The 15,075-nt window shown below is 33.0% G+C and overlaps 2 protein-coding genes across 2 annotated transcripts; both read right to left on the reverse strand.

The window, feature by feature from the left end:
* Positions 1-507: 507 nt before the first annotated feature.
* On the reverse strand, positions 508-1,275 carry LOC141685895 (uncharacterized). Its single transcript, XM_074490971.1, has one exon. The coding sequence runs from the start codon at positions 1,273-1,275 to the stop codon at positions 508-510; it is 768 nt and encodes a 255-aa protein (XP_074347072.1).
* Positions 1,276-8,291: 7,016 nt separating this feature from the next.
* On the reverse strand, positions 8,292-14,536 carry LOC141685896 (EH domain-containing protein 1-like). The gene is made up of 16 exons (XM_074490972.1): positions 14,310-14,536; positions 14,153-14,238; positions 13,046-13,114; positions 12,886-12,943; positions 11,915-12,015; positions 11,786-11,828; positions 11,571-11,632; positions 11,164-11,286; positions 10,951-11,053; positions 10,793-10,842; positions 10,530-10,658; positions 9,815-10,066; positions 9,657-9,736; positions 9,042-9,168; positions 8,763-8,906; positions 8,292-8,675 (listed from the first exon to the last, which is right to left on the reverse strand). The coding sequence occupies exons 1-16, from the start codon at positions 14,392-14,394 to the stop codon at positions 8,490-8,492; spliced, it is 1,698 nt and encodes a 565-aa protein (XP_074347073.1). The 5' UTR covers positions 14,395-14,536; the 3' UTR covers positions 8,292-8,489.
* Positions 14,537-15,075: the final 539 nt, after the last annotated feature.

Below are 15,075 nucleotides of genomic sequence, written 5' to 3' on the forward strand. Positions count from 1 at the left end.
CTTCTTGTATTTTGCATACAATTTGTTATTCCGTAGTGTTTCCAACATAACTCGAAGATGCTCCTCATGTTCCTCCATTGACTTTGAATACACCAATATATCATCAATAAACACAATCACAAACTTGTCCAGAAAATCCTTGAATACCTTGTTCATTAGGTCCATGAAAACTGCAGGTGCATTTATCAATCCAAAAGACATAACAAGAAACTCGTAGTGTCCTTAACGAGTCCTGAATGCTGTCTTCGGAATATCACTTGCCTTCACTCTTAGTTGATGGTAACCTGACCGTAGATCAACCTTCGAAAAGTATTTTGCTCCTTGAAGCTGATCAAATAAGTCATCGATCCTCGGTAATAGATATTTATTCTTCATCGTGATTCAGTTCAACTCTCGATAATCAATACAGAGTCTCATCGAACCATCCTTCTTCTTCACAAATAGAATTGGTGCTCCCCAAGGCGAAACACTGGGTTTAATAAAACCCTTATCAAGTAACTCCTCCAGCTACTCTTTCAGCTCCTGTAGCTCTAACAGAGCCATTCTATAAGGTGCCTTGGAAATAGGTTGTGCATCTGGTAACAAATCGATAGAAAATTCTATCTCTCTTTTGGGCGGAAGACCTTCCAAATTTTCGGGAAATACATCTGAAAACTCACAAACAACAAGAACATCTTCTAACTCTGGCTGCACCTTGGACGTGTCAATCACATGAGCCAAAAATCCTTCACATCCATGAGCAATCATCTTCTTAGCCTTGATGGCCGAAATGAATTTTCCACAACCACTAGGCTTAGAACCCTGAAACAAGAACTCGGGCGAATTGGAGTCACCAAAAATTATTCTTTTTCCTGGACAATCAATTGTAGCTTTGTGTCGCTCCGGCCAATCCATCCCCAGTATGATATCAAAGTCCCTCATATGAATAGGTAAGAGATCTACAAGTAGTTCTCTATCGTCTACTCTAACTACACAATCAAGATACTGAGAATTCACAAGTATAGTTACACCCATAGGAGTGCCAACAGAAAAATCCGATATAAGTACAGTGGATGCAATGTCTAAGTGTTTAGCATAAGATGTAGAGACAAATGAATGTGTAGCTCCAGTATCAAATAAGACTATAGCATTTCCATTATCGACAGAAAGTGATCCTGAAATGGTACCTGGAGTACTTGCAGCATCTTTTGCAGTGATGGAAAACACACGACCGGAAGTCTTCTGGTTGTTTTTCTCTCCCTGATCCTTATGATCCCAAGGCTTCTTCGGTGGCATCTGACAGTCTCAAATAGTGTGACCCTTCTTTCCACAATTGAAGCATGCTCTAGTAGTCCAATAGCAAGTGCTTCCTCCATGCATCTTTCCACAATGCTCACACTTAGATGCTTCCTTATTTCCAGTTTGGTTGAAAGACCTCTTTTGCTCATTTCCTTGATTTCCATTCTTTTGCTGAAAATTCCGAGTATTATACCTCTGATCATTTGGTTTGAATCCACCTAAAGACCCACCATTTTTCTGAAATCCATGTCGACGATCGGAAAATTCCTCTTCTCTTTTTCTTTTCTGATTTTGCATGTCTCGTTTCTTGAGAAAGTCAGCCTGATGAAGCTCTTGATCTCTGGCACTGTCAACCATGGTATCCATGGATGTATAGCGGTTAGAGATGATATGGTTGCCGATGGAATTCTTCAATGCCCACTTAAACTTCATAATTTTATCCGCTTCTGACCCAGCCACAGATCTCGCATAACCAGCTAACCTCTGAAATCTGACTTGAAAGTCTGCCACCGACTCATCATCTCTCTGAGTAATACTCTGATACTCCCTTATATATTCCTCACGTATGCTGGCTGGAAAGTACCTCTGGTCAAACTGAGTTTTGAATACCTGCCAAGTAAGAGTATTTTCATAGTCAGGTGCATGCGAGGCTACTACAGACTTCCACCAAGTATTAGCATCCCCCTCAAGACGATAAGTAACAAATCGAGCCTTTTCCACCTCTGAACACTCCAAGACCCTGAAAATTTTCTCCATGTGATCTATCCAAGCTTCAGCATCCATGGGAGTCTTGGCCTCCTTAAAAAAATTGGGTCTTTGCTTCATAAAATGATCAAACATAGTTTGACCATCTCGATCTTGCCCGTTAGCAGTGGGATTATGTCCACGTTGAACTTCCCGCAACATCTCCATAAAAGTACTCCTATCCATAACAATCTGTTGATTATCATTCCCCCCAGTATTTCGACTACTGCTACCTCTTGCCATCCTGCACAAAATTTTATGAGTGCACAAACACATATATCACAAAATCATATCTAAAATCTTAAATTTACCCGTATGAAGTCAACCCAAAACTCACAAGTCAAATCCTAAAGGACAGTCTACAGAAACTATAACCTAAGCTCTAAATACCAACGTTGTAACACCCTACTTAAACAAGTAGAGGCTACACAAGCTAAGCCTTATTTATTAATGGAAGTAAAAACAAGCTAAACATAATTTATTAAGCTAACAAAAGTTCAAAAGATCCAAAATAAAGTTCCGTAACAAGATCCAAAATAATATGGAATAAAACATGACCTTGACTTTATTTCCAACTAGATAAACAAGCTAAAATATGGGCAGCATTCATCACACCCCCGCTTTACCCCCGACTACCTGTGGAAAGAAATAAATACGAGTGATCCAAATGCCCAGTACGAATATATCATTAAAAGGTAAAGCAAAAGAATATATTTGATTTTAACAATTAGCCAAGAAGATGAGTAATATGACAGTAATTATTTAGAATCAAGGAACAAACTAATCCAAACAAAATTAAAGAAATGGTTGAGAACAAGTAAGGTGGGTACTAATAAGGGCATCTTATAAAACCTCTGCTCACTAGTAAACACCAAGCAAAGCACAGTGCAAACAGTTTCTTCTCCGGTTATCCACAAGAACGATAAAATGAAATGTATAAAATATTTCCCAAACAAACAAAATGATCATGATCTTAATCATGTCTTATACCCCAGAGACATGCTCGTTTACTCATAGCACTGATACGAGTTAGTGCCGAGAGCACCAAAGACTGCAAAAACTCCATGTGTCTCGTCTGTGATTTACCCACACAGATAAGTTTAAGAGCCCATAACAAATGATTACAAAGTATTGCCAATAATATTGAAAATAAAAGTTGCATGTGACAAATCAAGTATACTTAGGCAACATAGATCAAAAGTGGTTAAGCAACAACAGGGATCAAAGATGGCTGAACAAAAATTAACAAGTGTACATATACAAGATGTACAACCTAACAAAATAAAATATGATATGATAGGACAATAAGTACAGAGGAAGAAAATATATTTTAAATGGAGAGAAATGGAGGATACTCGTACCTGGAATGAGTCTAAAATATTAAATCACTACCTATCTCCAAATCAACCTCCAAACCAATCTATAATATCAACACAAATATAACTTATAAATGCCAAACTCTAAAACCCAAAAAGTAAGCTAACAAAATTATAATATTTTATATAGTTACGACAACTAATACAGATGATCACTATCTCAAGCTATAGTATAAACATATAACTAACAAATAATTTGAATAATATACAAGCTGGTTCATAAAATATAAAAGATATTTTATTAATTTATAAAAGTAATGTAGAAATCTTTAAGTATATAACTTTATAAAAGTAGACAAACTTAAATTATACATTCATTTAACATATTAAATTATAACAATAATTTTAAAAAATGATAAAAACAAATATAGCATGCTCTATGTTTATCATACTGACAAGATTATCAAATTCACTTCTGCACATTAATACTACAACATTACTTACAAATTTTAAATTATTATGCCCAAGTATTAGATACTATAATTAATAACATATTGGTTAAAAAAATAGTGAGACTAAGGTAACAAATATGTTATGAGGAAAACATAATAACATAATATGATTAACAAATGTAAACAATTTATCATTTTAGATAAACAAACAATCAATTATTAATTACTTAACTTAATTAACAAAATATTTTGACTACATATGTCCTGGAAAATAAAATACTTTATATATCATTAGTCCCACAAATACATATTTTGTCAATTTTAACAAAACTAGCCAGACACTAACAATATTAAAATATACCATATCACCCCATTAATAAAATGTAAAAACCTGAGAATCATATAATTTCTTAAGCCAACTTAATGACATAAAAATTAAAAACAAAAACAAAAGGGAACATGACTAATTAAATTACTACTAATTAAACATCTTGTAGCCACTACAAATAACAATTACTCAATTAAATCAATTAAACATGCATTAAACAATAACCTAACACAATATATAAACACATAAACAAATAATATAATAATTTGATAAAACTTACCTGAATTTATAGCATGTGTACAAATAGTTATAAACCTGAAAATAAAAATGACTAATATTAGTATACAACATAAATAATAGTCATTAAATTATGTAGTGATTAAATTTTTAACTAAACCTTCACAAGGTGTATACTTCTTTGGAACTTTTGGTAAGGCTTAACCTAACTTCCTTGTGAATCTCTTTCTCCTCCTCTAACAACCCAGTACTTAACCGTGACACTCCAACCGGTTAGTTCTTTTTTGACCTTGTCCGAGTTATACGCCAAAACTTTCTTTCCTATGCACCACCTCTTCTCTTGCTAGTAAGTTATATAATTCTACTATTAATAGTTTTCATTTCTGTTGACTTTCAACTGTCACTCTGAGATAAATTTTGTGTGATAGCACTAACAAGGTGACTCTGTTTATATAATAAGCAGCTCTAACAAATTATGAAACTGGTGTCCATAATTTTCTCCACATTTTTCTACATCATCTCCCCATTAGCTGTTTAAAAATATCTTATCACGTACTTAATAGTTTGACTTCAAATTTTAAACAACTAAAAGATAGCTTACAAATTCAAATTTTTCACAACCAATTATCTAAATAAAACATTCTCCATAATTTTGAATTCTAAAAATAATTAATCAAATATTTACTAAATTATTGCACCAACAATGTAACAAATAAAATATGGGGTATTATATTAATACTGCAATCACCAGTGTTTGAATTGTTACTCCAGAAAACTAATTCTTTGAAAGAACTGTAAATCAAGCCTCTGGTATGTGCAGAGAGATCTGGGTGGTGGCCCTAAATGTCACTTGGGGGTTAAAAATGACCCTAAATGTCACTTCAAAACGGTACATCGTGTACCGTTTATGCAAAACACCTAAAACGGAACTTCGTGTAACGTTTTGGCATTTTGAATTTTTTTTATGCGCAAAACGGTAGATAAAGTTCCGTTTTAGTACAAAACGCTATATGATGTACCGTTTTGAGCCAAAACGCTACTTCAACCACCGTTTTGCACATTATAAAAAAAATTTTAAAAAAAATTAAAGTACCAAAACGGAAGACGAAGTACCGTTTTGCATTAAAAATATAAAACGGAAGACGAAGTACCGTTATGAAGTGACATTTTGGGCCATTTTTTTAAAAAGTGACATTTTGGACCATTTAACACTCAAAAGTGGCATTTTGGTCCATTGTTCGAGAGATCTTTCCCCTATTATGTGTACACTTAGCTTTAGGCACATCGTAGTTGTTGTATGTAGCTATCAGTCTACCAACCTGCAATCTAGCAATAACAAATGTGCATAATCTTCATCCGAATACAAAAAAAGCTTTCTATAGCGTACAAAAAAGCTTTTGATGGGGAATCACAAGATGCTCTACAAGGAACACTGGCGAATACAAAAAAACTTTCTATAGCATAGAAGAGAGTAGCACACTCCACCAGGAACACTATATTGCATACAAACACTATTAATCACATTTATATGATAGCTAAAATTAAAATATATTAACTATAAATAGTTAAACACATTATATTGCACGGGTTTACATGGTGAGTAATATCTAAGATATGTTCAAACTATAATATTTAGTATTTTATCACAAATTATTATTTGTATAAATTATACAAAGTACATCTTACATAATAAAAGCTGATTTTGATATAAAATATTATAATTCACTAAATAAGTGTTGACAATCTTGATAATAATCTGTTATTACACAAATAATACAAGAAAACTATGTAAATTATATGTATTACATCTAAAATATTACATATAATCTATAATAAATATGTCGGGTTTTAATCGGGTTTCAGGTTTGGATTGGGTTTGGATTGAATTTCGAATTTCGGATCGGGTATCGGTTCGGCATAGTTGAAATCCAAATCCAAATCCAAATCCAAAACTTCGGGTTCGGTATATCCAAAATTTCGGATTTCGGATCGAATTAATTTGCCATCCCTATTTTTTTGTGTGGGCACATACTAAGCACAAAATTGTATAAATTTAGTTTGTTTTGATTGACTTACACTTTTTTTTATAATGGTGAACCCTGCATTTACAACAACCACACCAATCAAAATGTACCAAAATTATAAATTTTAGTGCTAAGCATGTGCTCATGTGCATACACTAGACAAACCCATGGATATTATGGCCCAAATTGTCATTTCATAACGGTATATAATGTGCCGTTTTTATTATATAGTAAAACAGAAGTTCGTCTACCGTTTTATATTTTTTATTTAAAAAAATAAAACTCAAATGGAGAACCGTCTACTGTTTTATGTTTTTTATTTTTACATTTTAAGGTGCAAAACGTTAGATGAACTCACATTTTGTGTTTATGTTTTTTTTTCTTATTTAAGCTGCTTTTGGTATATTATTTAGAGGTCCGGAAACATCAATAAATGTTACGTTTTTGATATTTTTTATTTAATATTTTTAAAATTTAAAATTATACCGAAATTTAACAATTTTTAACATTTAGGGTTTACCGATACCCTTTTGAATTTTAGAAATATTAAAAAAGAAATTAATTAATATTATACCGATTTAGTGTTTAAGGTTTAGGGTTTAGTGCCTAAAGGCCCTAACTCCTAAAGTTTAAACCCTAAAAACTAAAAATGTAAATTTTAAATATAAAAGTGTAATTTAATTTTAATTATTTTTAATATTTTAAAATTCACCAATCCCCTTTTGTATTTTATAAATAATTTAAATATTTTTTTAGTATTTTAGGAATTAACAATTTCTTATTTGAGGTTAAAAAATAAATTTATAAAAAATTGGATGTATAAAACACTAGATAAAGTGGTGTTTTGGGATCAAAACGGTACATAATGTAGTGTTTGGAACCAAAACTTAACAGACAAGTCAAAGAAGTAACGTTCTTTATTATTTTTTTAATTATTAAAAAACAATAAAATGGTACACGAAGTGCCGTTTTACGGGTTGAAAAACACGCCTAAAATGTTACACAAAATTCTGTTATAAAGTGACATTTTGGCCCTTAATTTCAAAAAGTGATATTTTGAATCATAATTTGTATTATACTGACATTTAGGGCAGCAACTCAGTAAACAGTTGGTCTCACTTTAAAACCATCTTATTAACACCATATAACTAGAATTATAAAATCTCCGCGTAGACATAATAAAGCTTCAAACTTTAAACAATCGACACCTTATTACAAATCAGACGAGACTCCAAGAATCAACAATTGTTCAAAATATTAAAAAAATAAATGAGAAAATATTGATTTGCGAAATCACCCAAATCATATAAAATTTAGTCATCGAACTAATGTAATGGATGTTAATAAAAAGAATATGCGTCTCCATAATTGTATTCAGATACTGATTTAGTTGACATATTTTGTTACTTTCGAATATCGTTATTTTATATTATAATTTATCACAATCACAAAAACGGATTGAAAATTATCCAACGAGGAATCAATCTAAAACTAGCCAATAATTTTGAAGCACCTCAAAAATCTAATTGATCTAAAATTACTTATTAGAACAATATGGAAAGCTCCGGCTGCTCGTTTTGTATCTTGAAAGTAGTAGTCCTAGCCTTCTTGATTAGATTTATGTTCTAAATCGACTCGCTAAACTGTGTAGGCCATCAGTCCTTTGAGCAACTTTTAATAACTTTATATCCTGTAGCTTGAATGAGTTGGTGTTCGACAAAAAAAATATCTGGTTACACTTCAGCTGCTCTGGACAGACCGAACAATGAATAAATGAAACTAAGGTGAATATGACTATATATGCCATTCGAAAAAAATTACTTAATTTTTGGTTCATGTATTTTTCCATGACTACTCTCATGGCTATAGACGTTATAGATACCACCCGCAACCATTACATAACAATAACATATAGAGAAAGTGTGCTTACCGATTTTGAACTTCAAAATAAACAAGGAAAACAGTATTGTCAAAATTATCAGCCATAATTTCCCTTGATCTTATGGAAAATTGTTGCCAAAACTCAAATCGTCTTCATATAACAAGAATTATAATGTATATAGCTACGAGCAAGGGGCAATAAGGATTTTTGCACTCAACAGATAAAGGTTCACTGGTATGGATTTCTGAAATTAGTGAGTAGGTCTGGGATGTCATGGCCAAGCATGTCGTCGATAACTTGAATCATTTTAGGCTTCACCTTGTCAAATTTATCAATGCTATAAGTGCTCAAAACCTTTCGAAATTGCTCCACATCTGGAAAATCACCAGGTGGTAAGTGAAATTCTGTTTGAACCTGATTCAAGAGAATACGACTATATTTAGCAGAGTGTTTAACATTTCACACGTACATGCTATAACTATATGAGTCAAAGAATTAAACCTTTGCAAATACATCTTCAAGATTATCCATGAGGCGTTGCTGAGTCTTAGCTTTACCCATCATTGTTGGCATCTCCTTCTTCAGCTGTCTAACAATGTAGGCATGAATCTTTGCGGCTCTAGCTCGTTTAACAAACTCGTTAATCTGTAAGTCAAGATTGTTAGACTCAGTTAAGAAGAAAAGAAGTGCTGCAACCATTTCAATATTATATCAAAGACTTGATAAACTGGTAAATATATGCACACATAAATCGACCCAAATTACAAGTCATAAACATACACGACGATCACATGCTTTCTTTGGGATGTCCATCAAGTCTACAAGAAGGTCAGATTGTTCTTTCTCAAAGAGTTCTTTTCCCATAGGACCAACAGCTTCTTCGTCTACAGGCTTGTCATTGAATGAGCTGCATAAGCCATAAAAAACATCAGATATGTTTGAAAATCAGCACTACTATGGGAAAATAATTAGTCGGCTTCTGCAGAACAAATTTAACAAAATGCATGCTTAGGAAATGTTAGGACCTTAAAAAGTAACGTTATAATACTTTTACTCGTAAAACTCAATCATTTTACAAACAGAGTTTCACAGGCATGCATTCTTTTAGTTACAATAGTTGATATTGTGCATTGACATCATGAATCACTGCATAAAGATCAAAATATGGAATTATTACACTAATGCACCTGACAGGGTAGTTCAACATAAACTAATGCACCTGATGACTATTAAATACTTGTAACAAAGGTGTAATTTATGATAGCTACTTTATCAACATAAATTGTACATCCAAGAAAACCATGTCACCTTTAGAGAATGTCAATCTATCTAGAACTAAACTGGACTATATGGTTTGTGAAACAAAGATACAAAGTGTCAGGGATAAAAAAATACCCAACATAAACGCGCACAACTTCAGGTGTGTTTAGAACTTTTCCAAGCGACCACATTAAAGCCCCATAAACTCTCATCAGCTATAATTAGAAGGAATAGTTAGCATTTACACCTCATACAATACTCAACTAAATGAATTATAAGGAAAACAAACTTACTTGTTGTGTATCAACTTGGTCGGCTTTGTTGAGGACTACACGAATCTTGTCGTCATGGCCTCGTAGAGATGAAATCACACGCTTGAATTCGTCACTTATATCAAGTTTGTGTGGATCAAAGAGAAGGAGAATAAGATCACACTTAGCAGCAAACCATGATATAGCACCTGTAAAGTCGTAACTTCTTTCCGTTCTTTGTTTTTCTCCTGATAGAACACCAGGAGAATCCACAAATGAAATGTGCTCTAGCAACTGGAATTTGAGAAGGAAAATATTAATCCAAAAATCTAAAATATATCAAGCACCAGAGGCGGATGCACGTTGAGGCACTTGGGGTCACATGCCCCCACTATTTAAAAAAAATAGTTTTCATGTAGGACCCACAAATCAAACAACATCAGCACAAAAACTTGCCCTGGTGCGCCTAGTTTCAAGTTTTAAGTCTGTAAATTGAACACGAGAAGTACAGGCAATTACCATTTTACTCAGGTGGCAAATAAATACATCGTAACATTGATTAAACTGTAACTTCTTAGACTATATATGTGTTGTTTGTAAACATTATGGTTAAATAATACAAAATTTTTAGAAATATTACATTTAATTATATAATTAATTTAAAAATTATAACCAGATAATTGTACGGTGCCCCCAGGAGGTAAACCTTCTGGATCCGCCCCTGACAAGCACTGATGTGAAAATAAGAAAAATATACCTCATGTGGCATCTGGGAACACTCAAATTTCGACAAAAATGCTCCACCAAAAGTTGTCAAGCCACTAAATGGTAGATCAGCATGAACAGCTACTGTGTTTCCAGGTATGCTCCTCTCATCAGGCCCTGACTGTACAAGATTCAATATACATTAAACACCAAAGTGCAGCTTTTGAATAGTTATTCAAGACTAAGAATGGTACCAAGTTATAAATGTGATAGGTGCTCTACTTTTCAAATCAAATAAAAACTTATAACATCTACCATAACTACAACAAATCGGTCAGTTGTTGGCTCAGGTCCAATGTGAGCTCCTGCACAAAAAACAGAATTAGAATAGGCAATTTAAGTTAGTAGTATCATTGATTAATGTACATTAGTATCATTTACACAAAAGGAACTCAAAACATAAATAGACGTACCTGGGTAATTACATTTGAGCAGATGTTTGATAAATGTAGTTTTGCCGGTTGAGTACTGACCCAAGAGCATAACCATTGGTTTGGCATTAAAATCACTATCTGTCTGCAAAGACACATGAGATGAAGTAGATAAAAATTCAGTAACATATATGCATCACAAAAATCTTCCTTGCACGTGTTGACATTAATGTATTTCTTTTACAGTGTACTCACCAGTAAGGGCAATCCAAATTCATTAAAACGATAGGCAACTTCCAGAGGCCTTAACTTTTCAACATACAATCGTTTCAAGCCATCATTTATTGAAGTAACTGCATGTATAGATGCTTGGGGCTTCTAAAGAAATTAAAGATAAAAAATTATGTTAGAAAATATATCTAGGATCAGAAGTTTCTGAGACACAAATTACATTCATGAGGAAAGAAGAAAATACAAGCATATAACATATTACACATTAGTCCATAGAACTGTTTAGTTTCATAAATACTGGAAAGAGATTCCGACACAACTACTACAATTACATCTTTGCAGAAGTACATTAAAAGGACAAGTAAACTAAAAAAACAAGTAAAGATATGTCAAACAACTAATATGATTCTAATAAATTCAATTAACGTTACCTTTTTACTGAATTTTGAAGTAAGCAAATTGAATGATGGTGACTGTTGCACATGCTTTGTTCCTACAGTTTGTTAGAACTGTCAACACACTGTCATTAAAGTACAGAAAGAGTAATACTTAAGGTTATTTAGCAAATGTGCGTGCACGCGGACACATATATAAAATTATATAACACACTCATATAAAATTATATATTTAAAGAGAGAGCACAAACCATTCAACTCCTTTTCTCCAGTGGTGGTGGGAGCCTTCTTATTCTACAATAAGTGATGGGAAATGATGAAACCAATTTGTTTGGAGATTGATGTTAAAGGGACAGTAGTTAAGACTTAAGACAACTTACACTCAACAAAGAACTCAAACCTTCCATTATTGGGGGTTGCAGATTGTCATAGTCAACTATAAGTGAAGAAAAAACAATGCAGCAAGTTAGTTCTACTGAATAAAAAGCCAGATGTTATGTAACCGACCCATTTACAACCAACTTCATTGGCAACGTGTCGGGTCTCGCAAAGCTTCTTAGAGCATCTCCAATGCATTACACTATTTTGGTGTGAAATTTACACCAAAATGGTGTAAAAGTTACACTATTTTCATATTCATCTCCAACCCACATACACTAAATCTTACACCATTCTTGTACTATATAGGTTATTTTATTACCAGAATACAAAATAAAGTATAAGAGTAATAAAGTTAGTAGGTCACAAAAGGAATAATTTTGTTTTAGGTAAGGAGAACAAAGGTAATGTTGGCATTAACAAAAACTCTAAAAACTTGGTGTGACACCAAATTTGGTGTAACTTTTGGTGCAACACCAAAATAGTGTAAGATTTAGAGTTGGGTTGGAAAAGAATTTTACACTAAAATGGTGTTAAAGTACCAATTTGAAGTTAAGTCGGAGATGGTCTTATAACGTTGTTATTGCCTATTGGCAAGATTGTGTTTTGGTCAGTTTCAGCTATAATCAACCAAGTACATAAGCTCCTAATAATTACCACTTAATACTGTTTTGTTTATGAAAATTAGAAAAACTTTCACCTCCAACTCATAATTAAGACACAATGCTAAAAACAAGAAAATTGTGAAATAATCAACAATTAGCGCATAACAGGTTTTTGTTCACTATCATTTAGCAATAAAACATACGATATAACTTGGTCCAGGTATTTAAGTCTGTGACTTATTAACTAAATGATTTTAACTACAAAGGATATTAACTAAATGACATTTTTTTCTAACTAACTAGATGAGGTTCGCTATAAAATGTTACATATGTTGAGAGATTGCTAAGATGCAAGTACATATACTTGCCTTTAGTTTTGAGAAAATCTTGTTTAAGTTCATGCCCTGCTTGTGCCAATGATATCAACTGTCGCAAAGTTGTCATTAGAATGCATAACAAATTATACAAGGAAACATGAAAGTAGAAGACTGCATATCAATTATATAAAAAAAAGACTACACATCTAACCTGCATAGCAGTGATAAACTCATTCAAACCTAGAAAGCCTTGTCGCTTTGAATCAGCAATTGCCCATACCTATAAACAAAACACGACCAATCATCAAGAATTAGAATAAATAGTACAAATAACTTTTACCAAGCAATTAATTCCCAGCAACAAGGTTTAAATTTGAACAAATTAACAAAATCCCCATCAGAAGAACCAAGCATTGTACTAGAGCTGGCATGTAATAACTGTTGCTTGATGTCTTATCTAAGGTAACTACATTATAACACAACACAAAGATGCTTACATTATACTGTAACACAATACAAAGATGCTTCTGAATTAACTAAAATTTATAATAACATATTATCTAGCAAACTAATAAGACAGAAGAAATAAACCACATCTGCCATCAAAATAAAGGTTATGTCAACAACACCACGTATGATACGATTCGCAATTTACAATTGGATGATATTTAAAGATAAATTCACCAGGCACATACTTGTCACCCGCAGATCCTAAACTTTAAAAACCTTCAAGCAATTAAACTAAATTCAATAATTACATTTCAAGGAAAAACTAATATATACTTAAAAATTCATTGCAGACGTATCGATTTTGACTACTCCAATTTCCGAGACAGTGACAACTACAATACACATAAAACCACATCGTTACAAGTAACCAAATTAAATTCTGACACCAAAAAGAAATTATCAATAAATTATAATGCTATATAATAATGAGGTAGAACTAAAATATAATGAACTGATTATTCCAGATATATCGACTTTGCTTACACCAATATCCGAAATACGAAACCAGCATAAGACTACAATTCCGAAACACAGTATATATAACAAATCCAAACCATTACAACTATTCGGGTAGAACATTAATACCTAAAAGATGTTATCAAAACAATGAAGTACTATATAATATCATCATATTCGTAAAATCACCGGAACGATACTTAATTGATTCACTCCGAGATAGAGAGAGAGGGGGGGGAGGAGAGGAGGGAGGGGGGGAGAGAGAGAGATAGAGAGAGGGAGAGAGAGAGAGAGAGAGAGAGAGAGAGAGAGAGAGAGAGGGAGAGCGAGAGAGAGAGAGAGAGAGAGGTACCTGTTTGAGTTGTGGACGAGATAAGTTGGACATAGATAAGAACTTGGTAGTATCGACATCGTTTCCAGATAATCGACCATCGGCATCTGAATACAAAAGAAGATGTTTATATATGTATCTAATAGGAGTAACAGATTAAATAAAAAAATGATTGTACCTGAATCAGCAAAATTGAACCAATTCTGATAGATTTTGTGATTTTGTTTTGAACAGGGAATAATCAAAGCTGATACGTTTTCCATTTCTGTGTGAATCAAAACAGAGTGAAAGCAATTCGGGATAGCAATGCTAGGTAGGAAGATATACAGACAAAAGAGTATTTGAATTTGGGGCTTTTCAAATTTTGAAATTTAGATAAGAGGGAAATGAGGTATTGATATTGTCAACCAGCATGGATAAATTGTACTACTAGTTTAAAATTAGTGCCATCCACTAAATTTAATATTTTATCTATCAATTGAATTGATTGGACGTTTTAGGTTAAAAAAATCGTACCCAATAATACCGCCTAGGGTAGTGTCTGGGGAGGGTATAGCGTATACAGCCTTACCCTCATTCCAGAAAATGAAGAGGCCGTTTTCTCAAAAGACGTGTGTGTGCACAAATATGTGTGTTCTAGGTAAACAATGATACAAGTAAGTAACAATAAGCGAGGCAACGATAAACAGTGATACAATACCTTAACCATGGTTCATGATTTTCTTTACACGAGACTTACCTATACCGTAAAAAACTTAGTTCACTTAGTTTATTGGTTCATTGTCGTGAGTCCCTTCTATTTCTCATTTTGCACAACTTTTCATATCCCAAACTCAATCTTTCCCTTGAAAATCGCTCTCAAAACTAAATATTTTGAATTACCGCAAACCTGTCCTAAAAAATTTTAAAATAGCCCCCATCTGAAGGAGAGTTTCACGAGGAGA

This window comes from Apium graveolens, chromosome 9 (genome assembly GCF_009905375.1).
Source record: "Apium graveolens cultivar Ventura chromosome 9, ASM990537v1, whole genome shotgun sequence".
Taxonomy (NCBI): Eukaryota; Viridiplantae; Streptophyta; class Magnoliopsida; order Apiales; family Apiaceae; genus Apium; species Apium graveolens.

Coding starts and splice junctions, on each gene's coding strand:
- LOC141685895 (XM_074490971.1), bottom strand. CDS start 1,275: ATGCCACCGAAGAAGCCTTGGGATCATAAGGATCAGGGAGAGAAAAAC.
- LOC141685896 (XM_074490972.1), bottom strand. CDS start 14,394: ATGGAAAACGTATCAGCTTTGATTATTCCCTGTTCAAAACAAAATCAC. Junction 12,944..13,045: donor AGTTTATCACTGCTATGCAG/GTTAGATGTGTA, acceptor ACTTTGCGACAG/TTGATATCATTGGCACAAGC. Junction 11,829..11,914: donor GTTTGAGTTCTTTGTTGAGT/GTAAGTTGTCTT, acceptor CACTTATTGTAG/AATAAGAAGGCTCCCACCAC.